Source organism: Oncorhynchus tshawytscha, linkage group LG34 (genome assembly GCF_018296145.1).
Source record: "Oncorhynchus tshawytscha isolate Ot180627B linkage group LG34, Otsh_v2.0, whole genome shotgun sequence".
Classification (NCBI taxonomy): domain Eukaryota; kingdom Metazoa; phylum Chordata; class Actinopteri; order Salmoniformes; family Salmonidae; genus Oncorhynchus; species Oncorhynchus tshawytscha.
This window is the reverse complement of record NC_056462.1, coordinates 13,292,964-13,312,780: the sequence shown is the minus strand read 5'-3', so window position 1 is coordinate 13,312,780 and position 19,817 is coordinate 13,292,964. Positions and strand designations below refer to the sequence as shown.

The following is a 19,817-nucleotide window of genomic DNA, read 5'->3' as shown; positions in this document are numbered from 1 at the left end:
TCAGTCACATTATCGCACCTCAGATGGATTTTCAGAGTTTCTTTGCATCTCACTGGCAACAAACCACATTTAATTTTCAATGAATAGAGGGAACATTCAGTCCAGTGTTGGTTGGGAGGGAAAACTTTCACCAGGGTGTACAGTATGGTCCCCCAGGGGCTGACATTGATGACCTGGTCCGCACAGAACCTGACTGACTGCCCTGCCTGCCATCTTGCCTGCCTGACCGCAGGGTATTTAGGGATTCCAATGCCTTTCCAAAAGGCAGCATCCGCCTCCTCTGATCTCTGTATAAGGTGGGAGTTACACAGCCTAAGATAGATAGGACTTACTGGAATACAGATGGCAGGACTAACTAATGCAATCTGATGGCTGAATAGACCACAAGGGTAAAAATATGATTTATTTTTGACCCCTTTTTCTCCCCAATGTTGTGGTATCCAAATGGTAGTTACAGTCTTGTATGGACTCAGGAGAGGCAACGGTTGAGAGCCGTGCATCCTCCAAAACACGACCCAGCCAAGCCACACTGCTTCTTGAGCCCGCTTAACCCGGAAGCCAGCAGCATCAATGTGTCGGCGGAAACACTGTACACCCGGCGACCGTGTCAGCACGCATGCGCCCGGTCCAGGAGTCGCTAGAGCGCAATGGGACAAGGACATTCCGACCGGCCAAACCCCTCCCCTAACCCGGACGACACTGGGCCAATTGTCCGCCGCCACATGGGTCTCTCGGTCGTGGCCGGCTGCGACAGAGCCTGGACTCTAACCAGGATCTCTAGTGGCACAGCGGTGCACAGCGGTGCACTGCGGTGCAGTGTCTTAAACCACAGCGCCACTCGGGAGGCCCAAAATAGGAAACATTTTTCAAATGGATAGTAAGAGTGATCCTTCTCCCTGAAGGGGTTTAGGAGAGGGTGGGCACTGGGCAGAAATGACTCACATATGACCTTGAAGAAATACCTTGCTCTAAGTTACTGGGGAAACTCATTAGGGACAGATAAATGTGTTCCTAGAAGTGGTAAGGAGTAAAACAAGGGGAGTAATCTGGGTGTCGTCACAAAGGGAGAATGAGCGATGCAGAGGGCTGATGAACCAATCACCCATAGGGTCACAACTAGAGGTCGACCGATTATGATTTTTCAAAGCCGATACCGATTATTGGAGGACTAAAAATCCCGATGCCGATTAATCGGCCAATTTTATTTATTTATTTGTAATAATGACAATTACAACAATACTGAATGAACACTTATTTTAACTTAATATAATGCAATTTAAAATCAATTTAGCCACAAATAAATAATGAAACATGTTCAATTTGGTTTAAATAATGCAAAAACAAAGTGTTGGAGGAGAAAGTAAAAGTGCAATATGTGCCATGTAAGAAACAACAGCCACCCTCGAAGCAGCGTTACCCATGCAGAGCAAGGGGAACAACCACTCCAAGTCTCAGAGCGAGTGACGTTTGAAATGCTATTAGCGAGCACCCCGCTAACTAGCTAGCCATTTCACATCACATCGTTACACCAGCCTAATCTCGGGAGTTGATAGGCTTGAAGTCAAAGAGCAGAGCTGCTGGCAAAACGCAAGAAAGTGCTGTTTGAATGAATGCTTGAGCCTGCTGGTGCCTACCATTGCTCAGTCAGACTGCTCTATCAAATCATAGACTTAATTATAACATTTTGATTTATTTATTATTATTATTTATATATTTTTTTAAATCTGCAAAATCTGCATCCAAAATGACGGATTGTTATGAAAACTTGAAATAGGCCCTAATTAATCGGCCATTCCGATTAATCAGTCGACCTCTAGTCACAACCCTCAATTTCAGATCCCCCGTTCTTCAAGCAATAGAGACCACAAAATGGCATCTAGGGTGACTCTTAATAGAGCATTGTCCTAACATCTTTTTCAGAATGTTTGGACTTCCAAAGCTTTACGACCCAGAGCTGCACTACCAGTCATACATTTTGACTGAGCACAGCGCGAGAGTGCAGTAAATATCAATCTAGGCTCCTGGGAGAAGAAAGAGAGAGCTAGAAGTATTCACAACAGTGACAAAAGTCTATTCAGATCAACAAAATGTAACCCAAACAAAGTGATAGTGAAATGATTTCTTAAAAGTAGTAGCTACACATTTCCTTCAGTTGCATTGCTCCTTCTTCATAATAGTTTCTAGTGTAAACAAAGTCTCTTATCAAAGTCGTGAGTCTCAAAACACTAGTGGAACGCCAAGTGACAAATCGCATGCAAACATCCATTGATTGGTAATATCATTATCGCCGTACCAAATTAGACAAACACTCACAAATGGTTGAATGTTAATCATTGCAAATCTACTTTCTGGAGCAGTGCGGAACTAGCTAATCAACTGGCAGGCATCAAACAGTAAGCTTGCAAAGAGGTAGTCTGTTAGTCTTCTAATTAGAATTTTTTATGAAGAACTACTGCCAGAGTCAAGAAATCTGAATGTAGCTGCAGAGGAAGAGGGAAAAAGTCATTTTCCTATACCACTCAGAGAAGGCACTGCAGCATACTGCACTGTTAGAAAAACTAAAAACGCCAGGATTTACCAAGCAGAGCTCATCTACAGCTGTTCTATACAAACTGTTCTACCCAGAAGTGTATTTTTCTGGCAGCTGTCATAACAAATGTTGTTTCAGTGAAGTTCGTATATTACGCTACTTGGAAAAGTCCCGCAGCAATCAAAATGGCCGACATTCTTTGTTCAGGAAGTTTGAGCTCTACGGATCTTAGACAAGACTAATGGAAACGGTAACAGGAGGACTTGTCAAACCCTTAAGTCTTAATCCTCAACCACATTACACAGCAAGTAGCCCAGAAATGACTTTAGGTCAATATTAAATCACTCCCAGCGTTGGTCTGTAGTTTTTATGAATGCTAGTTCAAACTGCATTTGCGACAGGGACAGTTGAGGAACGCAGAGGCATTCAGAAATAAAGTCAACCTCATCATGGGTTTAGAGACTGAATGATTCCATTAAGCTACGGCTAATGAAGAGCCCACCCAGTCCACAGGAAAGGGAGGATCGGGGTGCTGTTGGCCGGAGATAAGACAAGTCCATAGAGAGAGAAATGGAAGGAAGGAGAGAGAGGATGAGGAGGAGTAATATGTGGTAAGGAGAGAGAGAGGGTGAAGGAGAGAGTGGGGGCTATGTGGGAAAATAGAGGGAGCCACTGGACCTACATACGGACACAATCAATACTCTAAGACATGCAGCTCTCACCCCTCTGCTCAGTACGATGCTTTGAATGGGAAAAGGGGGGGGAAAAATGGGGGGTGAAAGTAATTGCATTCCTCCTCCCTCAGTAAACTGTAAGGCTATCCAAGCTCGAATGACGAAGTGGGTCCTGTATGTCCTTGAGTCTGTAAATGTGAGAGAGCTGTGTCAGTATAATACTAAACCAGAATGATTTTTTATGGAAATACAGACAGTGCAAGTGGTCTGCAGTAACAACCAACACACAACAGAAATGCCTTAGATGTGACGTGGAGAGGTGTGAAAGGGTTGCCTTGACACTAGCCTCGCCTCCCCCAATGAATACAGACGTAGGAGCCTATAGGCAGAACGAGAGATGCCAGAGCGACACAGAGACAGAGCGACACAGACAGACAGAGAAGACTGCAGGAGACCTGCATTCAGGTCCAGCTGAAGTCCATTAAGTTGCATATCATATCCTCCTCAGCTGGTTTGTTTGCCTTAGAGAATGCTCCCCTCCTCCAGAAGTCTCCTTACCTGACTTTTTAAAACACGGCAACAAGTGGCTGCTCGGAACTCCCGCTTCTTCCTCATCAATCTACTGGCCTGGCGGGGCCAGGATCTAAGGTTGACAGCGTTCCCTAAACATTCCAGCTACTGGAAATGGCCCCAGAGGGAATAGTGGGAATGGGCCTTTGACTAATGGTGGTAATGTCCCCTTCTCTAACATGGAGAAAAGGGCTGGTGTGATGAAGGGTCAGATAGTTGATGTAAAACACAAGTGAACCTGACGGTGAGGAAACGGACCTTAGACAAGGTCAGTGATGTAAACTAGATGTAAACTAGTCCCTGCGATGGTTAGCTATAGGTGGAGTTTAAATGGCTGCCTTGATCTAGGCTAGTCTTCCAACAGATGGAGTCACTCATCCGCAACAATGCCAGTCCCTCAACTTACAGTCGCAGACGAATGTTGCACTGTGACACAAGACAATGACGGCCGTCATGCCAACGTGTGTTCAAGTCTTCTCTGCTGCCAAGGACGGTCCGCTATGGTACGGCAGAGGAGAGCGGCTGGATGATGAGCATTGTTGTATCACTGCACACAAAGCCTGAGGGCTGAAGGAACTGACAGGCAGGGTCCTATTAATAGCCGGCTGAGTCACCGGAGCTACATTAGTGAGAGGCTGGCGACTCGCTTTTACATAGAAAACGCATCCATCTCCCCCGTGCCTGGGCGCCTTGATGTTATGTATAATTAAATACAGCGAAAGCCAAGAGGGGGAAGCTGTCCTTAATTGGACAGGGAGCTTGAGTAACAAGTTTAGAGAGAAGACGGGCTGGAAGGAAGGCCTGGTTGGTTGGGTAGGCAGGCAATGGTGGAGGTGGACAAAGTTCAAGCTGCTAAAGAGATGTGGGAGTTGGGCTGCATCTGAAATGTCACCCTGTTCCCTGTATAGTGCAATACTTTTGAGCAGGGCCCTGGTCAAATGTAGTGCACTACACAGGGAATAGGGTACCACTTGGGACAAACCCGTGGCCTCTGAACTGAAGGGATGCGATGTGCCGCTTGCCTTTACTTGGGTGATGACGGAGGTCTCTCAGACGGGGAGGTGGACGGCACAGCGAGCCCGGGCAAGGGGAGACATTTCTAAAACGGCGCAGGGTTTATAAATAGGGGGGAAGTTGAAGCCTGGCGTAACATCTCCCACATGATACACGGTTATAATCAAATGTGAGAAGAGACCTCGGGTTTCCAACGTCTTCAAAACATGGTCAGCTAACTGTGTGTGTGTGTGTGTGTGTTTGTGAGTCCGCTAACTATGGCAGCATGAGTTGTCATTGCGTTTCCTTGGATAAGTCGTTCCTCACTTTATCACGACATGCAACAAGTTTCTGTCTGCCTTTCTGCCTCGATTCTTTCTAACAGAGACATTAACATGTCCCTGCACCCATTGGTTTCCCTCTGCATGCTAAACGTTAGTCTTAGGAGGCCTTCAGTTGTAGACACGTCGGTAGAGGACATGTGGAGATCGATGGAAGCGTGAGAGGTCTGTCTGTATTCAGAATGAATACGCAGTACATCTGAGGACTAGATAACCACAAGGCCCCTTCGTGCTCCTTCACATCCAGGGATGCAGACTAACTAATACGATGGGGGAGAGCACACACACACACACACACACACTCTTTCCAAGGACACTCATATAGCGGTATTAAAAGTAGAAACAAAAAGTAAGCAGATCTTTCCTCCTCTCTCCCTTTTTTACATGTTTAACCTTCATTTTACCAGGCAAATCAGTTGAGAACAAATTCTTTCCTACATTGGCGGCCTACCCCGACCAAACCCGGATGGCGCTGGGCCAATTGTGAGCCGCCCTATGGGACTCCCAATCACGGCCAGTTGTGATACAGCCTGGATTCAGACCAGGGTGTCTGTAGTGACGCCTTAAGCACCGAGGGTAAAGGGTAATAAAGAGCCACTTTATATGCATGTGCAAGACCAGGAGGAGCAAGGCAGGCTCCAAGGAGCCTCTTCGATTTTCTAAAGCCTCAGTGTGTGAAGAGCATTAAAGGGCACTGTGTTTTGTTAGCGGAGTGGGCGAGGCACTATTCAACTGACCCCAGTAACAAGGTTTCCAGGATTACAAAAATAAAATAGATTTTTACTACGCGGTTTCTTTTGAACTTAGATGAAATTGTGTCCATTTTCACACTGTAGCATAAACATTGTTTAGATATCAATGTATAGTGAAATAATCCAAACCTGTAAGTCTATGGGATATTACAGAAATCATACTACAAGGTTGGATAGGGTCCTGCGTCCACGCATTCCGTATGCCAGAGCCAAGACGGAGGACCGGCTGGCACCAGACTCTGCCTGTGCTGCAGAAACCGCTGGCTGTCCAGCTGTTCATCGCAGAGCCCTTAGCAGGCAAACCCAGAGACACTAGCATGGCCGCCAGACACAAATAAAGGGCAGGGTGAGGGTGAAGTCGTGGGCTAACAGTCAGCCTACACCTCACTAACGACTCGTTCGGTGCCACTGAACCGTAGCGGATGTGACGCGTGTCTCCAGTAAGGTTGAAAGCATAAAAAGTTAGACTAGCCTATACTTGAATGAATGACCTTTGAGCATTAACGACTGGTCTCAACTCGTTTGGTACCACTGAATGGTGAGAGCTCATCTGATACTGGGGATCCGTTAGACAGAGCAGCCTAAGCAGCTCCACTCTAGCCAAGGCATGGAGGGAATCATTACCCGCGCTGGTGACAGGCATGACGAGGCACTCTACAGTGAGCCTGACCAATGGGTGAACTGAACCCACTATATTAGATACTTGACAGAATACCAGCCAACCCGGACTGACCAGGACCGTTGTTCAAAACCAAAGTCTACTTGAACGTCTCATTCAAATCACACACTCAATCAAGCAACAAAGGCTGTCCACTCCTTGATCAAACTGCCCGGAGGTACTTGTTTAGTCTTTCTTTAGTCTGTACAATACACTGGAGTTTCAGCCGTCTGCAACAACATTACAAGCAATAACGCTCCTTCTTTCCTCTCTATATTCTGCAGGCTGTGCTTCTCTCTGCTCTGCAAGGCTATCTTTATTACTACCAATGCTGAGCCTGGCTGCACTCCACAGTGGGTTCACTGCGGGTGGCGGAGAGAGAGAGAGAGAGAGAGCGAGAGAAACTATGTGCACATAATATGACATTTGAAATCTCTTTATTCTTCCTGGAGTGTAACTGTTCGTTCATTGTCTATTTCACTTTTGTTTGTTATCCATTTCACTGGCTTTGGCAATGTTAACATTGGTTTCCCATGCTAATAAAGCCCCTTACATTGAGATGGAGAGAGAGAGGGCAGGGAGGGAGAGAGAGGGCAGGGAGGGGTAGAGGCAACATCACCTGCCAGCTCATTGCTCACAGGATCCTATGACCGTTATGTCTTGCATCTCAGCCTTTTGCCTAAGAAATGCCCACTACTCTCTCCCTCCCCCTCGCTTTCTCCTTCTCTCAGTCTCTCACTCTGCACCTCTCTAAACTCTCAGCACCTGCACCCCCAGAGCAGCCGCAGGGGGACCACACAGAGAACGAAGGACGGAGGGGTTATGCACAGATTAAACAAACCATGCAGACAGCCACATCAATTACAGCCGGCCGGTTGGCTATCTATTCACCGGCTGTGTCCGACTGCCTACTGACGACCCAATTACGTGCCGGCTAGGCGCACAAGCCAGAGCAACAGAGAGATGGGTGGGTGGGTTTTTAAAAAAGGGGAGTAGCAACAGATTCTGAGGCTTGGAAAGGAGGACCAGACAGACGTTTACCCAGCTCACATTTCCAACCAGGGGAAACCAGCCCAGAACACAAGGCTGTGGAGGCGGGGAGTAGGGGCAGTGTCGCACAGGCATAATTACACAAATGACAAAAACATCTATAATGGGGGGGAGGGAGGGGTCTGTTGTCCCTCGGCCACACGGCCATCAAAGCCAGAGACAACTAATCAATGAGGAAGATAAATTCTCTTTATATATGCACACACACACACACACACACACACACACACACGCACAAACACTGTTAGAGTGAGGGCTGTGGCGCAAGGGGCCCAGTGAGAAGCATAGCACCGGTTCCTTGGAAACTGTTGATTGAAAATAAACAGTCCAGTTTCGGTGGAAAGGAGGCGACAGGGTAGCTTAGCCACTCTGGGTTCAGGCTGGCAGCTTGGAGACGTCGGCGAAAACACAACGCCCAAATATCCCCAAACTTCTAGAACAGCTCGACCCCGGTGTGGCTGCTGACACACAAGTGCTTAGCAATACTAGATCACAGGCGAGGAGCAGGGGCCCCGATACACTACGCCTCTGACTCACTTCAAAAACAGACTCCCAAACATGCCGTTAGTGAAGCAGCAAGGAGAAAACAGGCTACGACAACGCAGTCTTGTTTAACCTCAGGCTTACTTATTGTGTGTAGTTGTTGGTAATGAGGACTCTCAGTTTAGTCTGCAGAGGATGTGTGAGTAGACCCTGAGGTACTGTACACCAGAGACGACAACTGAGAAGCAGAGCAGTGTGTATCTGCGTGCGTGTAGAGGGGTTTTAAAAGCTGCCACCCCAACTTCAGTTTCTCTCCGGTTGGGGAACATGGCGATGCTTAGGCCCTGTGACACATTCCTGAGGGAGGGGAACGCCTCTTATTAACCCCTCTTGCCCCCGCCTGCTGTGGGAAATGTCAGTGCCCTGCTGTAGGTGTGAAGGGCTGTGACTGAACTACGGCCGGAGCCAGTCGGTCATGAGCCTACTGAGCAGGTCTTGGCCACACTGCGTCACGTACAGTACAGTACCACGGGCGAGACGAATGCACACAGCGTTTAGAGAGAGAACTCATATTCACCTGTAAAGGCCACAGTGTCGAGACATGCAAGATATGCACACGAGAGAGATTGCCATGTCATCAATGATGACCAGGCTAATTTATGTTGAAGTACTTGGAAACAAGTCAATGTTTTCCAGTACACTCTGATGCACATTGACTGATAAAGAACAGTGTTTGTTGACCATGATTCGTTGTGGGTAAACAGAAGAGAAAACTCCTATTGGTTGATTAGATTGAGGAAATCAAACAAAATCAGCTCAAGAGGAAGTGAAATTAAACAGATGATTCGATAAGACTGCTGCTACAAACCAGAAAACCGACCGCCCTCCCTGGCTACCGAATCCTTGCCTCTTCATTTTCTTAGTGGGGGACAGAACAGCTTGATTGGGCCGAACTGCTGGCTGGCTCTCTCCCGCTCTCTGCCCTGGAATTGGTCTGCCTAGAATAGCATGGAGCAGATGCCTCCCCCCTTCAGTGTTATTTGGAGCCCAAGGGCAATGGAATCCCAGCACCTCTCCCAGGAGTGAGGGAGCAGAGCTCTGGTCCTCACCTTAGGAGAGAGGGTGGGGGTTGAACGGGGGCCGGGCATCAGCTGTCCAGATCACAAATCCAGAGATGAACGTGGCAGCCAGCCGCCCATATAGACATTACGGATATGGTCAAATACGCCAAAGGTGCGGGAAGGGAGGCGGGTGCTAGTGAGGCTAGCTAGCGAGACGGCTAACACCAGGGAAATGCCCCACAAATCCCTTTGACATGATTTGACATCATTTCGCCATCACTTCTTCCTTGGCTTTGAACTGAAGGGGAGGTCAGTACGTCTGAGGCGAACGTGTTGTGGGTTTCTCTCAGCAGCTGAACCATAACGGCAGAGAGGAGCTGTTCTTATGTGGGTTCTATTAATAGAGAGTAAAGGAGCAGCAGGACAGATGGTTGTGATGCGCAGCCAGAATGCCATGGGTATCCATCGCACTGCAACACTTAGTTGGTGATGGGGACTTACGGTCAGTTTGTGAGCAAAGACCGGATTGTCTACTGATAATGGAAAAAAAGGGCATTGACAACAAAAAAAGGGCATCATCAGAGGGTGATGAATAAAAGCCTTAAAGAGTATAATCCGTAATAGAAAAATGACCAATTGGACACTGAAGGATTAGAAGTGGGCGAGGGTGCCATAAAGAGCTCCCAGATAGCACTTACCTCTAGTGAACTTGTTGGGAAAGGAGAGACTGCAGATACAACGGACCGACTGCCAAGTGGCAGGGCATGTCTTCCACCACGAGGCCCATTGAAGGGACATAACAGGCAACACCGCTCTCTGGGAGTCTGTGTTTCATCCTCTGCTCAAAGCTGTGTCACAGCCCAGCAGGATACAGAGTAAAAACCAGCGTACGGGTCTGTTCAATACTCTGTAGCCTATTCTACTTGGTAGGGAATAGACAGGCGATTAGTCGGAGGGACCTTGGATTTCTAGTGTGTGGGGAGAGCGTGACGTTGCGAATGCGGTCCTCAGTGGCAGAGCACATTTATAAGGTCATCATGCTGAAGTGTGACACTATACTGACACAAAAGAAACAAAATAGCTAAATATGTAATAATCACCCGAAAAGAAAGCCAGAACTCAGAAGGTCTTGGAGTGGTAATGTAGCGTGCTTATTCCAGCACAAGCCCTGTCGTATTGCAGTCTATTGCAACAGCAAATGGACCACCTTCAGTGCTTCTCCAGGCCCTCCATTTTAACGACATCTCTCCTGCAATGACACCTTACTGTCAACTGCAATAACATGAACAGGGCCGCTAAAGCGACGCGGAGCCTCGCTCGAGACCCCTAAAGACGATTGCTTCGGTGGGCCATGATGATCTATGAAGCACCAAATGAGTACAGGGTGAAGCTCCTCAAATCCAAAAAGGTCTTATCTGGACCGCCCGCCGCAGGCACCTTAACACATGGCTGGGCCCGACCGGCAAGAAGTTGGTCAATGTGTTTACTAGAAGATGGATTTGAGAAATAATCCACTGCAGAGATTGGAGTCTTGGGAGGAGCGTGAGGGAGTTAAGGGAGTCAACTGGCCGTGCACTGATCTCTAAGGCCTGGTGTGGGCTTTTCTCAACATCTCTTCGTTGGCATAAAGGTGCGTTGGCATCTTGTGCTTTCTCTGCAAATAACTTGTTTGAAAGTATGATGAATGACACAAGAGTAGTGCTAAGCAGTTAGCACGCAAGGGCATAATACAGTACACAAACAGCACGCGGGCAAAGTTGAATTTAACATCCTAAAATTGGTGCCATCTCATATCCCTTTTATCCAACACTCTTGGAAATGGAAATGTTTTTGAAATGTGACCGAAGACATGACAGCGAGGTTGCAATCTGCGTCTGGCTTGCAGCAAACATCGTAGGCCGCACTTACCAAGAGTGTCACGTCGCCCTGCTTCACACACACAGACACCTTACAAACAAACAAACAAAAAGGCCATAGGAGCACTCAATTACAACATCTTGTTTTATTCTACACACTTGGCTGATTAACGGCTAAATCCGCAACAGCTTACATGTCCCCGTGAGGCTATACAAAACTACTTTGAAGAAAAGCAAAGAACGGATGTATAACGGACAAAATAGCAGTGTTTCCTTCCGTGGCTTTTGAGATCTAGCTATTAGCTCATCCGCTTTGCACTTGATATCAGAGTCTCTAGGGAAAGTTGTTGCCTATACTGAGCAAAAGTCCAAGCAGCTGATGGCCCTGGCTGATGTCAGGGTACAGGACACATAGCTGTCATGGGCAGGTCCAGATCATCTTACCCCAAATGGCACGGCAGCAGGATGAGCCAGGAAAGTAACACCAAGTCTCAAATGCACTGCTGTGTAAGTCTGATTTCCGATATCCATCTCTACTGCAACAGCTGGATGCCTGTTCCGGCCTGGGAAACAAGGTTTGCGTAACCTATGTTGGCACATTTTAATTGGAAACTCAAGCCAAGTCCCTATGCTATTTATATCAGGAGATTGACAGAGTTGGACGATACAAAAGATCCCGGAGACCGATTGTAAGCTTGTGCGCCGACATTTCAGGAGACGCATTATTGCTAAGCTATTACAGAGGAAGCAAATGTGACGTAAAATTATTGCTGAGCGATTAATCAAGATTTTTTTTGTGGGGGGTAATAGCTATTAAAACAACTAATTGCCCGATGTCAGTTCAATTACTAGAATTCCATTCAGGAATTTTGTGTGAGCCCAACGCACCATTTCTTTAGAGAGAAATCTAATCATTCATGACAGAAATGTTGGCCTGAAGGAGAGTTGTAGTTTGCATTAAGCAAATATTCAACCTAGTTCAGAGCAGAAACCTGGTAATTAACTATAATGACCATAATCAAATCTAATTTGATTTGAATTTTACTTGAATACATACAACCTTATCGTGAAACGCTTACTTAAGCTCTTAAACAACAATGCAGTTCAAGAAATAGTCAAGAACATCCATTGCACCTGTTCTTTCCGGTTTGGACAGAGACACTTTTACGCATGCTACGTTAGGTTAGATACACACGGAACGCATGAGAGAGGAATGTACACAACAACGAGAGGGATAGAGACCGTTTGTGAAAGTATGCCTCATCTACTTTGAAGAAGCAGAAAAATGATTTTGTCGGGCTAGCCTAGCTGAATAGGATGACTGAAGACCACCGAGATAACGTGGTCTGGCTGGCTGCTAATCCCTGAGCAGAGATGAGATGATGACTTTAAGGAATGAAAAATAATCAAGTCATAAAATAAAAAACGGACAATTTCAATATGTTATTATTTCATAGTTATTTACACTTTCTCTATTGACCTGACTGAAAATAAACCATTGTCTCTATGTTTTTGCAATTGAATGTCCATAATGATTGACTTTGGAAGTTCCATTAAAAAATATATTTTTACTGTCACTATTTCATAATGCATTTAATGTATAATCAAAATCGAAATCCATGATAATTTTTTAAATAATCAAACTACCTCATAAATCACTAAATCGCTCCGTACTATGGAACATATGATAATGTATTCAGTTTACTGAAGTTAATATACGTAGTTTTGTTAAAATAACTAAACTTTTCTGAAATTATCTCAGCAGCAACACTGTCGCATTAGAAATGACAGAATGTCTTGTGAAAGCTCCTGGGACTCTGAGGAATGAGCTCTCTTGAAAGCAGAAGCTCCGGGGACTTAAGTTCTAACGTCCCATAAAGACCAGAGAAATACCAGCAATTCCATTCACTGCAGCCAGCTGCTGCCTCCACAGTAGAGTCTGATGGAGTCTGCATGGCACACCAGCAAGAGCAGCCCCACAACTGGGCATGGGGGACCTAGCTACGGTTTGGTTTGGTCTACTGAGATAAAGTTCTTGCAGAAGGCAGCCAGTGGCAAAGTTTAGACTGTTTTTCAGTTCGGGGCCTGGAACTCTCTCCTCGCAGTTTGTACCATTTTAACACGGCGACAAAGACGCAAAAACCAAAGAAACTTGTTCTTGAACACGACCCACTAAAGAACAAAAGGGGAAGCCTGTAAGGGCCCATTTTGTCTTTTCAAAGTTAATCTTACTTGGGGACTGTGTGCAAATGAATGATAGAAGGCCTGTATTCTGCAGTGTTTTAGTCAGTGGGAGAGAGTGAAAGAGGTAGAGAGGGAAGGCAAAGATCCCCTGATGTGGAGGAGTGGTTGGCATGCCGAGGGCACTGCTCTGCTTTTGGAGGGGGAAACTGCACTCTCGCAACGGGAAGCCAGGGATTAAGCTCGACCGGCAACAGTGCCGTAATCCTACATATTTTTATTTTTTATATATAAACCAATTACTATCCGGAGGCTGCCAGAGGTGGGGGCTTAACTAACTTTTTTCTTCCCGTGTTCGGTTCCCTGTGCCAGGGGTGTCTCGTTTCATGCTCCCCTGGAGGCCTAGGTCTGGTTGGTACCAAAAGGTGTATTTCACCCTCGGCTCAATCGATTAAATCCTAATTAGCGTCAAGGCTGAAGTTCCCTAGCAGTTGTAGAAAACAGGGCATAGAGCATTCCTTACTAAAGGAAAGGGAGGTAAGGAATGAAGGGAGGGATGAACTAGAAAGAGGGAGGGAGAGAATGAGAGAACACAGAAGGTACCCAGTGGGACACCTTACTTAGTCATAACACCCTCAACACCATTTTACAGCCCACAACAGTACAAATGAACACCTGTTGGAAGGAGGTCAAGACATTCTGCTTTCATGAAGTTCTTGGGGAGAATCACCTCACAAACAGCCTTTTAAAGGGCTATAGTACCGGGTCCAAAACAACCACTGAGTTTAACAGGTTAAAGGGCTATAGTACCGGGTCCAAAACAACCACTGAGTTTAACAGGTTAAAGGGCTAGAGTACTGGGTACAAAACAACCACTGAGTTTAACAGGTTAAAGGGCTAGAGTACCGGGTCCAAACCAACCACTGAGTTTAACAGGTTAAAGGGCTAGAGTACCGGGTCCAAAACAACCACTGAGTTTAACAGGTTAAAGGGCTAGAGTACCGGGTCCAAAACAACCACTGAGTTTAACAGGTTAAAGGGCTAGAGTACCGGGTCCAAAACAACCACTGAGTTTAACAGGTTAAAGGGCTAGAGTACCGGGTCCAAAACAACCACTGAGTTTAACAGGTTAAAGGGCTAGAGTACCGGGTCCAAAACAACCACTGAGTTTAACAGGTTAAAGGGCTAGAGTACCGGGTCCAAAACAACCACTGAGTTTAACAGGTTAAAGGGCTAGAGTACCGGGTCCAAAACAACCACTGAGTTTAACAGGTTAAAGGGCTAGAGTACCGGGTCCAAAACAACCACTGAGTTTAACAGGTTAAAGGGCTACAGTACCGGGTCCAAAACAACCACTGAGTTTAACAGGTTAAAGGGCTAGAGTACCGGGTACAAAACAACCACTGAGTTTAACAGGTTAAAGGGCTAGAGCCATCGTATGCCTGGACAGTTGCTCATCCCTGCTTTGTGATGTGTGCGTTGACTGTGAACCTAGTTTGTCCTCCCTTTTTGTTAGACATGCGGTTTAACAGTCGGTTTTACCTTGTAGAAAATGATTATGGTGATTATTATGAGTGCCACTTGAATCCCATTGGACAGTGAGCGATACACTTACAAAGAGAAACATCTTTAATTCTGACTCTGTGGCCAGGAAAGACGAAGCATAGTGGATATTATCCTACCTAGCCACCCCCTTAGATCCCTCAGCTTTTGAACCTGCAGCTAGCGCGTAAACAGCGCTAATGAAGGACAAATTACCATCCTGATCCCTTTGTCTCTGAGCTGTTTTACCCAGTGGCTGGCTTTGATCTCAGACAGAAGAAAGAGAGAGAGGGGGAAAGCAAGAGACAGGGGGAGAAAGATAGATGGAGCGGGCAGGGAGAGGGGGGCAGGGAGAGAGAGCGAGCGAGCGGGAGAGCGAGCGAGAGGGGCCAGGGCGAGAGAGCGAGCGAGAGGGGCCAGGGCGAGAGAGCGAGCGAGAGGGGCCAGGGCGAGAGAGCGAGCGAGAGGGGCCAGGGCGAGAGAGCGAGCGAGAGGGCAGGGAGAGAGAGCGAGCGCGTGGGGGAAGGGAGGAAGAGCGAGAGGGCGAGCATGAGAGGGGGGGGGCAAGCGCGAGGGAGGGGGCGAGCGAGCGCGAGGGGAGAGAGTGAGCGCGAGGGCTGCAGTCTCCTCAGTCACCATTTTAGCTGTGTCCTCTCCTCATTCTCTCCATCCTTCACTCTGTCCCTCAACTCCCTCTGTGAAAGCCGTAGAAGCGGAGGTGTAAAGAGGACAATTTTATTCTCTCAATTCTTTCATGTCCTCTCCCATCCTTCCCTCAGCAACCCCTATGAAAAGAGCCCTTTGTCTGAGCTCCAAGGCATTTTTACTATGATGTAGCCAACACCCAAACATTGAGGTGCCAGTCTAATTTGACAAGAAAATACCAATGCTGTTAGCTATAGTCAATTCAATTCCCCCAAGTGATTAAGTTTTTTTAAGGGTTCACATCAGTATAATGTCACAAAAGTGCAAATTGCCCATCAAGGGCTGCCAACATTTCCCACGTCACAGACAGGGGGTACTGCCAACATTTCCCACGTCACAGACAGGGGGTACAAAAGCTGTGGTACGTCTGATTCCTAACAGGGGAACAACTACAAGAAAGGTAGCGTGGGCCGCAATTCAATTTGGCAGGATATGAGCAGTCATAGTCTTGGTCAGCCTTTCACAAGTGTGCACCTTCTCCACTTGTTGCCGCAGTGCGCCACAACACATATGTATAAAGTACGTGCAAGGATGCTGGGCTGGTAAGAGCGTGGCGTAGACGGTGCATAAACAGACCGGGTTCTGAGAACGGAAGCCGGTTTAGCTGCAGGATATGCTTGCCTGAACACGACAAAAGTCATTTTCCTATGCCCATTTTGTCCCCGAAACATTAGAACAACCTAATATAGGTTGCTGAGCATAAGGAGTAAAGCCGCAGGCCAGTTGTCGAGGTGTAACGTTCCATCGTGTCCGATACCATTGAACTGTCCTGGCCGCCACTGGCCCCCCTCCTATCTAGCAGCACCTCTCCCATTAATCGGATGACATCACCGAAACACGTCAGCAATAAAAGACGACTGAAGGGAGAGGACATCCAGAGCCTGTGTCTTTTATGCACTTGTCCCTGTAAAACGTTCAACTTCATGTTCTTGAAACATCGACAACCAATATTTCCTTGAACTACAGAAGCTGCCAGGTGTTTATCTCTGCGATCAATACATTTGGTCACCATCTCCTAAACATAATCTATAAATAGAGAGATACCATGCAGCCTTTTTAAGGTCACATGTAGGAGTCCTGAACGGCTCTTTGGGCGAGGCTGCCCGAACACATGACTGCGTCAACAAGTCCATTGTTGCGCCCAGCAGTCTACCCACAACACACGGTAGCATAAAACCGTGTTTTAGAGAGACATCGAATACCTAAATACAAATAAATTGGTTGAAAGCTATTTTTTACTGAAGTAGACACATGATTAAGGATTGGTAGTGTGCATTTGTTAGCATTACAGAACATGGTATAATGTAATTGTGACAAAGCCCTTAGTAAAAAGTCCTTGGGGAATAGAGTATTCTACCAAACTGACAAGCTATTGCTTATCATTCACGTGTTGGCAATATAGTTTTCATATTATGAAACGCTTTGTCAAGAATAAAACCTGTCACTGCATTTACGGTCAAGGACAAGTGCCAACACTGACTATCGCTTTTATCTTTCCATCTTGATTAAACGAAACAAGACACAACAGTACAGGTAACAAAAGACTGTTTGTTGACTGAAGTGGGAAGAGATGTAGTAGGTTGGGGGGGGGTTAATCCTAACCAGATACAGTGTTTATATCCATGTTGAGAAGGCTTGTGGGTCAGAGGTCAGAATTATTTTTGAGACTGCCTCCACGGTGGACAAAATACAACCCTGGGAAGAAAGACTCTTGTTGAACATTTCAAAAACAAAAGAAGTCACCAGAGCAGAAACAAAAAGAGGAAAACAAACAACCTCTGACAGATGGAGACAAAAACTGTCACCTTGATTAACTACAAACACAAAAACAGAGAGACTGACAATGTGCAATTCAACAGAAGAGGAAACGGGGAAGAGACCTTGACGCTAAAACAGAATCACAGTTGCACTAGTCCGCAGACAGTTTTGCTTCCGTCAGTCCCGTCTCACAGATGAGCCAGCAGGGTGCGGAGTGAACCCTTGACATTTTATGTGGGTGACAGGCGAGATTCCTCACTCATGTCGGTAAGCATCTGGCCTACCCCAACCCCCCTTAACACACCTTGGGCCCAAGCCCGGCAGCACTCACCCGTCTGCGACAGAAGGGCAGCCCCTGAGTGATGATGTTGATGCTGAAGAGCCGGAGCACTTTCTGCGGGGGCAGTGGAGGCTCCTTAGCCACCTTGACCACCACTTTTGGGTCTGCCACTATGTCCAGGGCCAGGCTCTCCGGTGTTGCCAGGGGGGCCTTCTCTTTCCCAGAGGCCTTGGGCATCTTCTTTCGGGATCTGGAAGATGTGAAAAGGGGTATGGGGCAATGCCTCAGCATTGCAAGAACTGGGACTAGTCGGTCATATCCCAGAGGGGAAATCAGGGGTGGGTCGGCTCAGGGAGCAGGTTGTTGTACGAGTGGCCGGGGGATTTGGACTCTTCTCTCTGGAGCTCTTGAAAACACAAATACAACCCTCACAGTACGCTGTTGATGCTGGTCTGTCCACTCCGAGCTCGCTCCCCAGCTCATCACCCCCCTTTAAAATATCTCAGAGCGTGACGTCACCGCTGAGGTCCCTGCCAGGCAGAGCAGCTGTCTGCCATGCCTCAGGATAGGCCACGCCCCCTCAGAACAACGAGTCACTGTGGAATCCGGCTCCCTGACCCCCTGGGGAGCAATGTGTTTCACCGGTCGTCCAAAAGTGCAGTTATGAGGAAGCTCAATGGGGTGACGTGCAATCCCCCTAGACCAGACACCCTGCTGTCCTGTCTGCTCCTCCCTGACTTACCACTGTAATCAGCTGCTTTGACATGGTCTCTTAACGCAGTGGTTCCCAAACTTCAGTTGGGCTTTCAACTTACTCTTGAAAGGTGCGATAGTAGAATGCACAAGGTGACATTTCTAAATTGGGTAGTGCATCAGCAGTTCCTCTTGTCATGTCAGTCATTACATACCTTAGAGAACTATTTACAATTGGTCAGAAATGTCCAGATCAGCTGGTCCGTGTCAGGTAACTTTTTTTGGGGGGGGACAATGTTACAGTATTGCAGTGGGACATGACACCTGTCATAAGTGACAGTTCAAGTGTGAGGAACACTTAGGCCCATGTATATGAATGCCTGATGCCGTCGACGACATCAAATCTAAAGTGAGGGTTAACAGAAACTCAACTCTTCCGTGCTGCCGGCCAGGGAATTATGGCATCATAGTAACCTTGACTATGATGCTGAGGCGGATGAAGGATATTTAGGGCTGCCGTTCAACACAGCAGACAGATGTCGGAATGTGTGACATGGCCACTTCATCGAGGCTTTAGGTGACCTGCTGGAGTCAGGATGGATAGGCTTTAGGCCTACAGCAGACACTCTGATGATGGCGTAACTGCGGAAACGTTACCCTGTCCGCCAGAAAAGAAGAAAGGTGAAATGTGTGTATGTGTTTTTTTTAAATAAACTTTTTGGAGAGCCGCCGTTTCCCAAATGTTTCTTGAACTTGAGATTTCATTTGAAGGTTTAAATCTCCCTTAGAAGAGCAGGAGAAGTTCTCCAACTTTTTTTAATTGCCTCCACTTCTACTTCATCTGGGACGATGTATTCCACAGAATGTGCTGCTGCATGCCGGCTAGGACATTTCTCAATATAGTGTGTCAACCTATTGGGAATAGACGCCATTACCATACCCACATAGGTCACACATCTCAGCGCGTGGACCTTCCTCAAATTCTAATCAAAAGGCTGGAGAAAAGAAGGCTGGAGAAATAAATAATTGCTATGGGAAAATGTAACTACAGAAGAAGAAATCAGTCTGGATCAGTGGGGATGACAGAGTCTTCACAACTCAGCAGAACTGACTGACAACAAAGAATGCTGACCCCCCTCCCCTACGCTGCCCTTCCCTTATCAATAAAGATGGAATGAAAAACAAAGAGGAGAGGCCTCTTCTTTGTGTGTTGCTTCTGGATGTTGGCAGGCAACTGAATAATTCATAAATACACTCCCCGCTGTATGAGTGTGTGATTCTAGTCTGAATGCGGAGTTAGCAGCATTAGTACCTTTCCCACTGAGGTTTAGTGTAAACAGTCAAGAGTGCAGACACATGGATACAAGCAAGGCAGGCCCATCGGTGATAAAGGTGAACACAGAGACACCAGCAAACCTGCACGTTTCCGAACACACCCTGAATAGGCCACAGCAATGTATCTCCCATGTCTATATTCTGGCTACATTTTTTTGGGCTAATCTCCGACTACCAAGCTATGTGCCATGGACCCACTCCCGAGGCTTATGTCTGTTAACATGATAGGCCCAAGGTAAACGGTAGGAATGGCAGCCATGAGGGATTTAACCTTGGGTCCTGGGGAATTCAAGCCCAAAGCCTTCGGTTTGAGGGAATCTCTTATCCTGAATGCCATGCAGTTTAAAACAGCCTG

At 46.9% G+C, this 19,817-nt stretch overlaps 1 protein-coding gene across 1 annotated transcript in view; it reads right to left on the bottom strand.

Moving 5' to 3' along the window:
* Window positions 1-17,908, bottom strand: part of LOC112235796 (F-box/WD repeat-containing protein 7) — a 112,894-nt gene extending 94,986 nt beyond the window's left edge. The window contains exon 1 of the mRNA XM_042312147.1: window positions 17,486-17,908. Within this exon, the coding sequence (XP_042168081.1) occupies window positions 17,486-17,725 (240 nt within the window). The 5' untranslated portion in view covers window positions 17,726-17,908. The remainder of the gene's footprint in view (window positions 1-17,485) is intronic.
* Window positions 17,909-19,817: the final 1,909 nt, after the last annotated feature.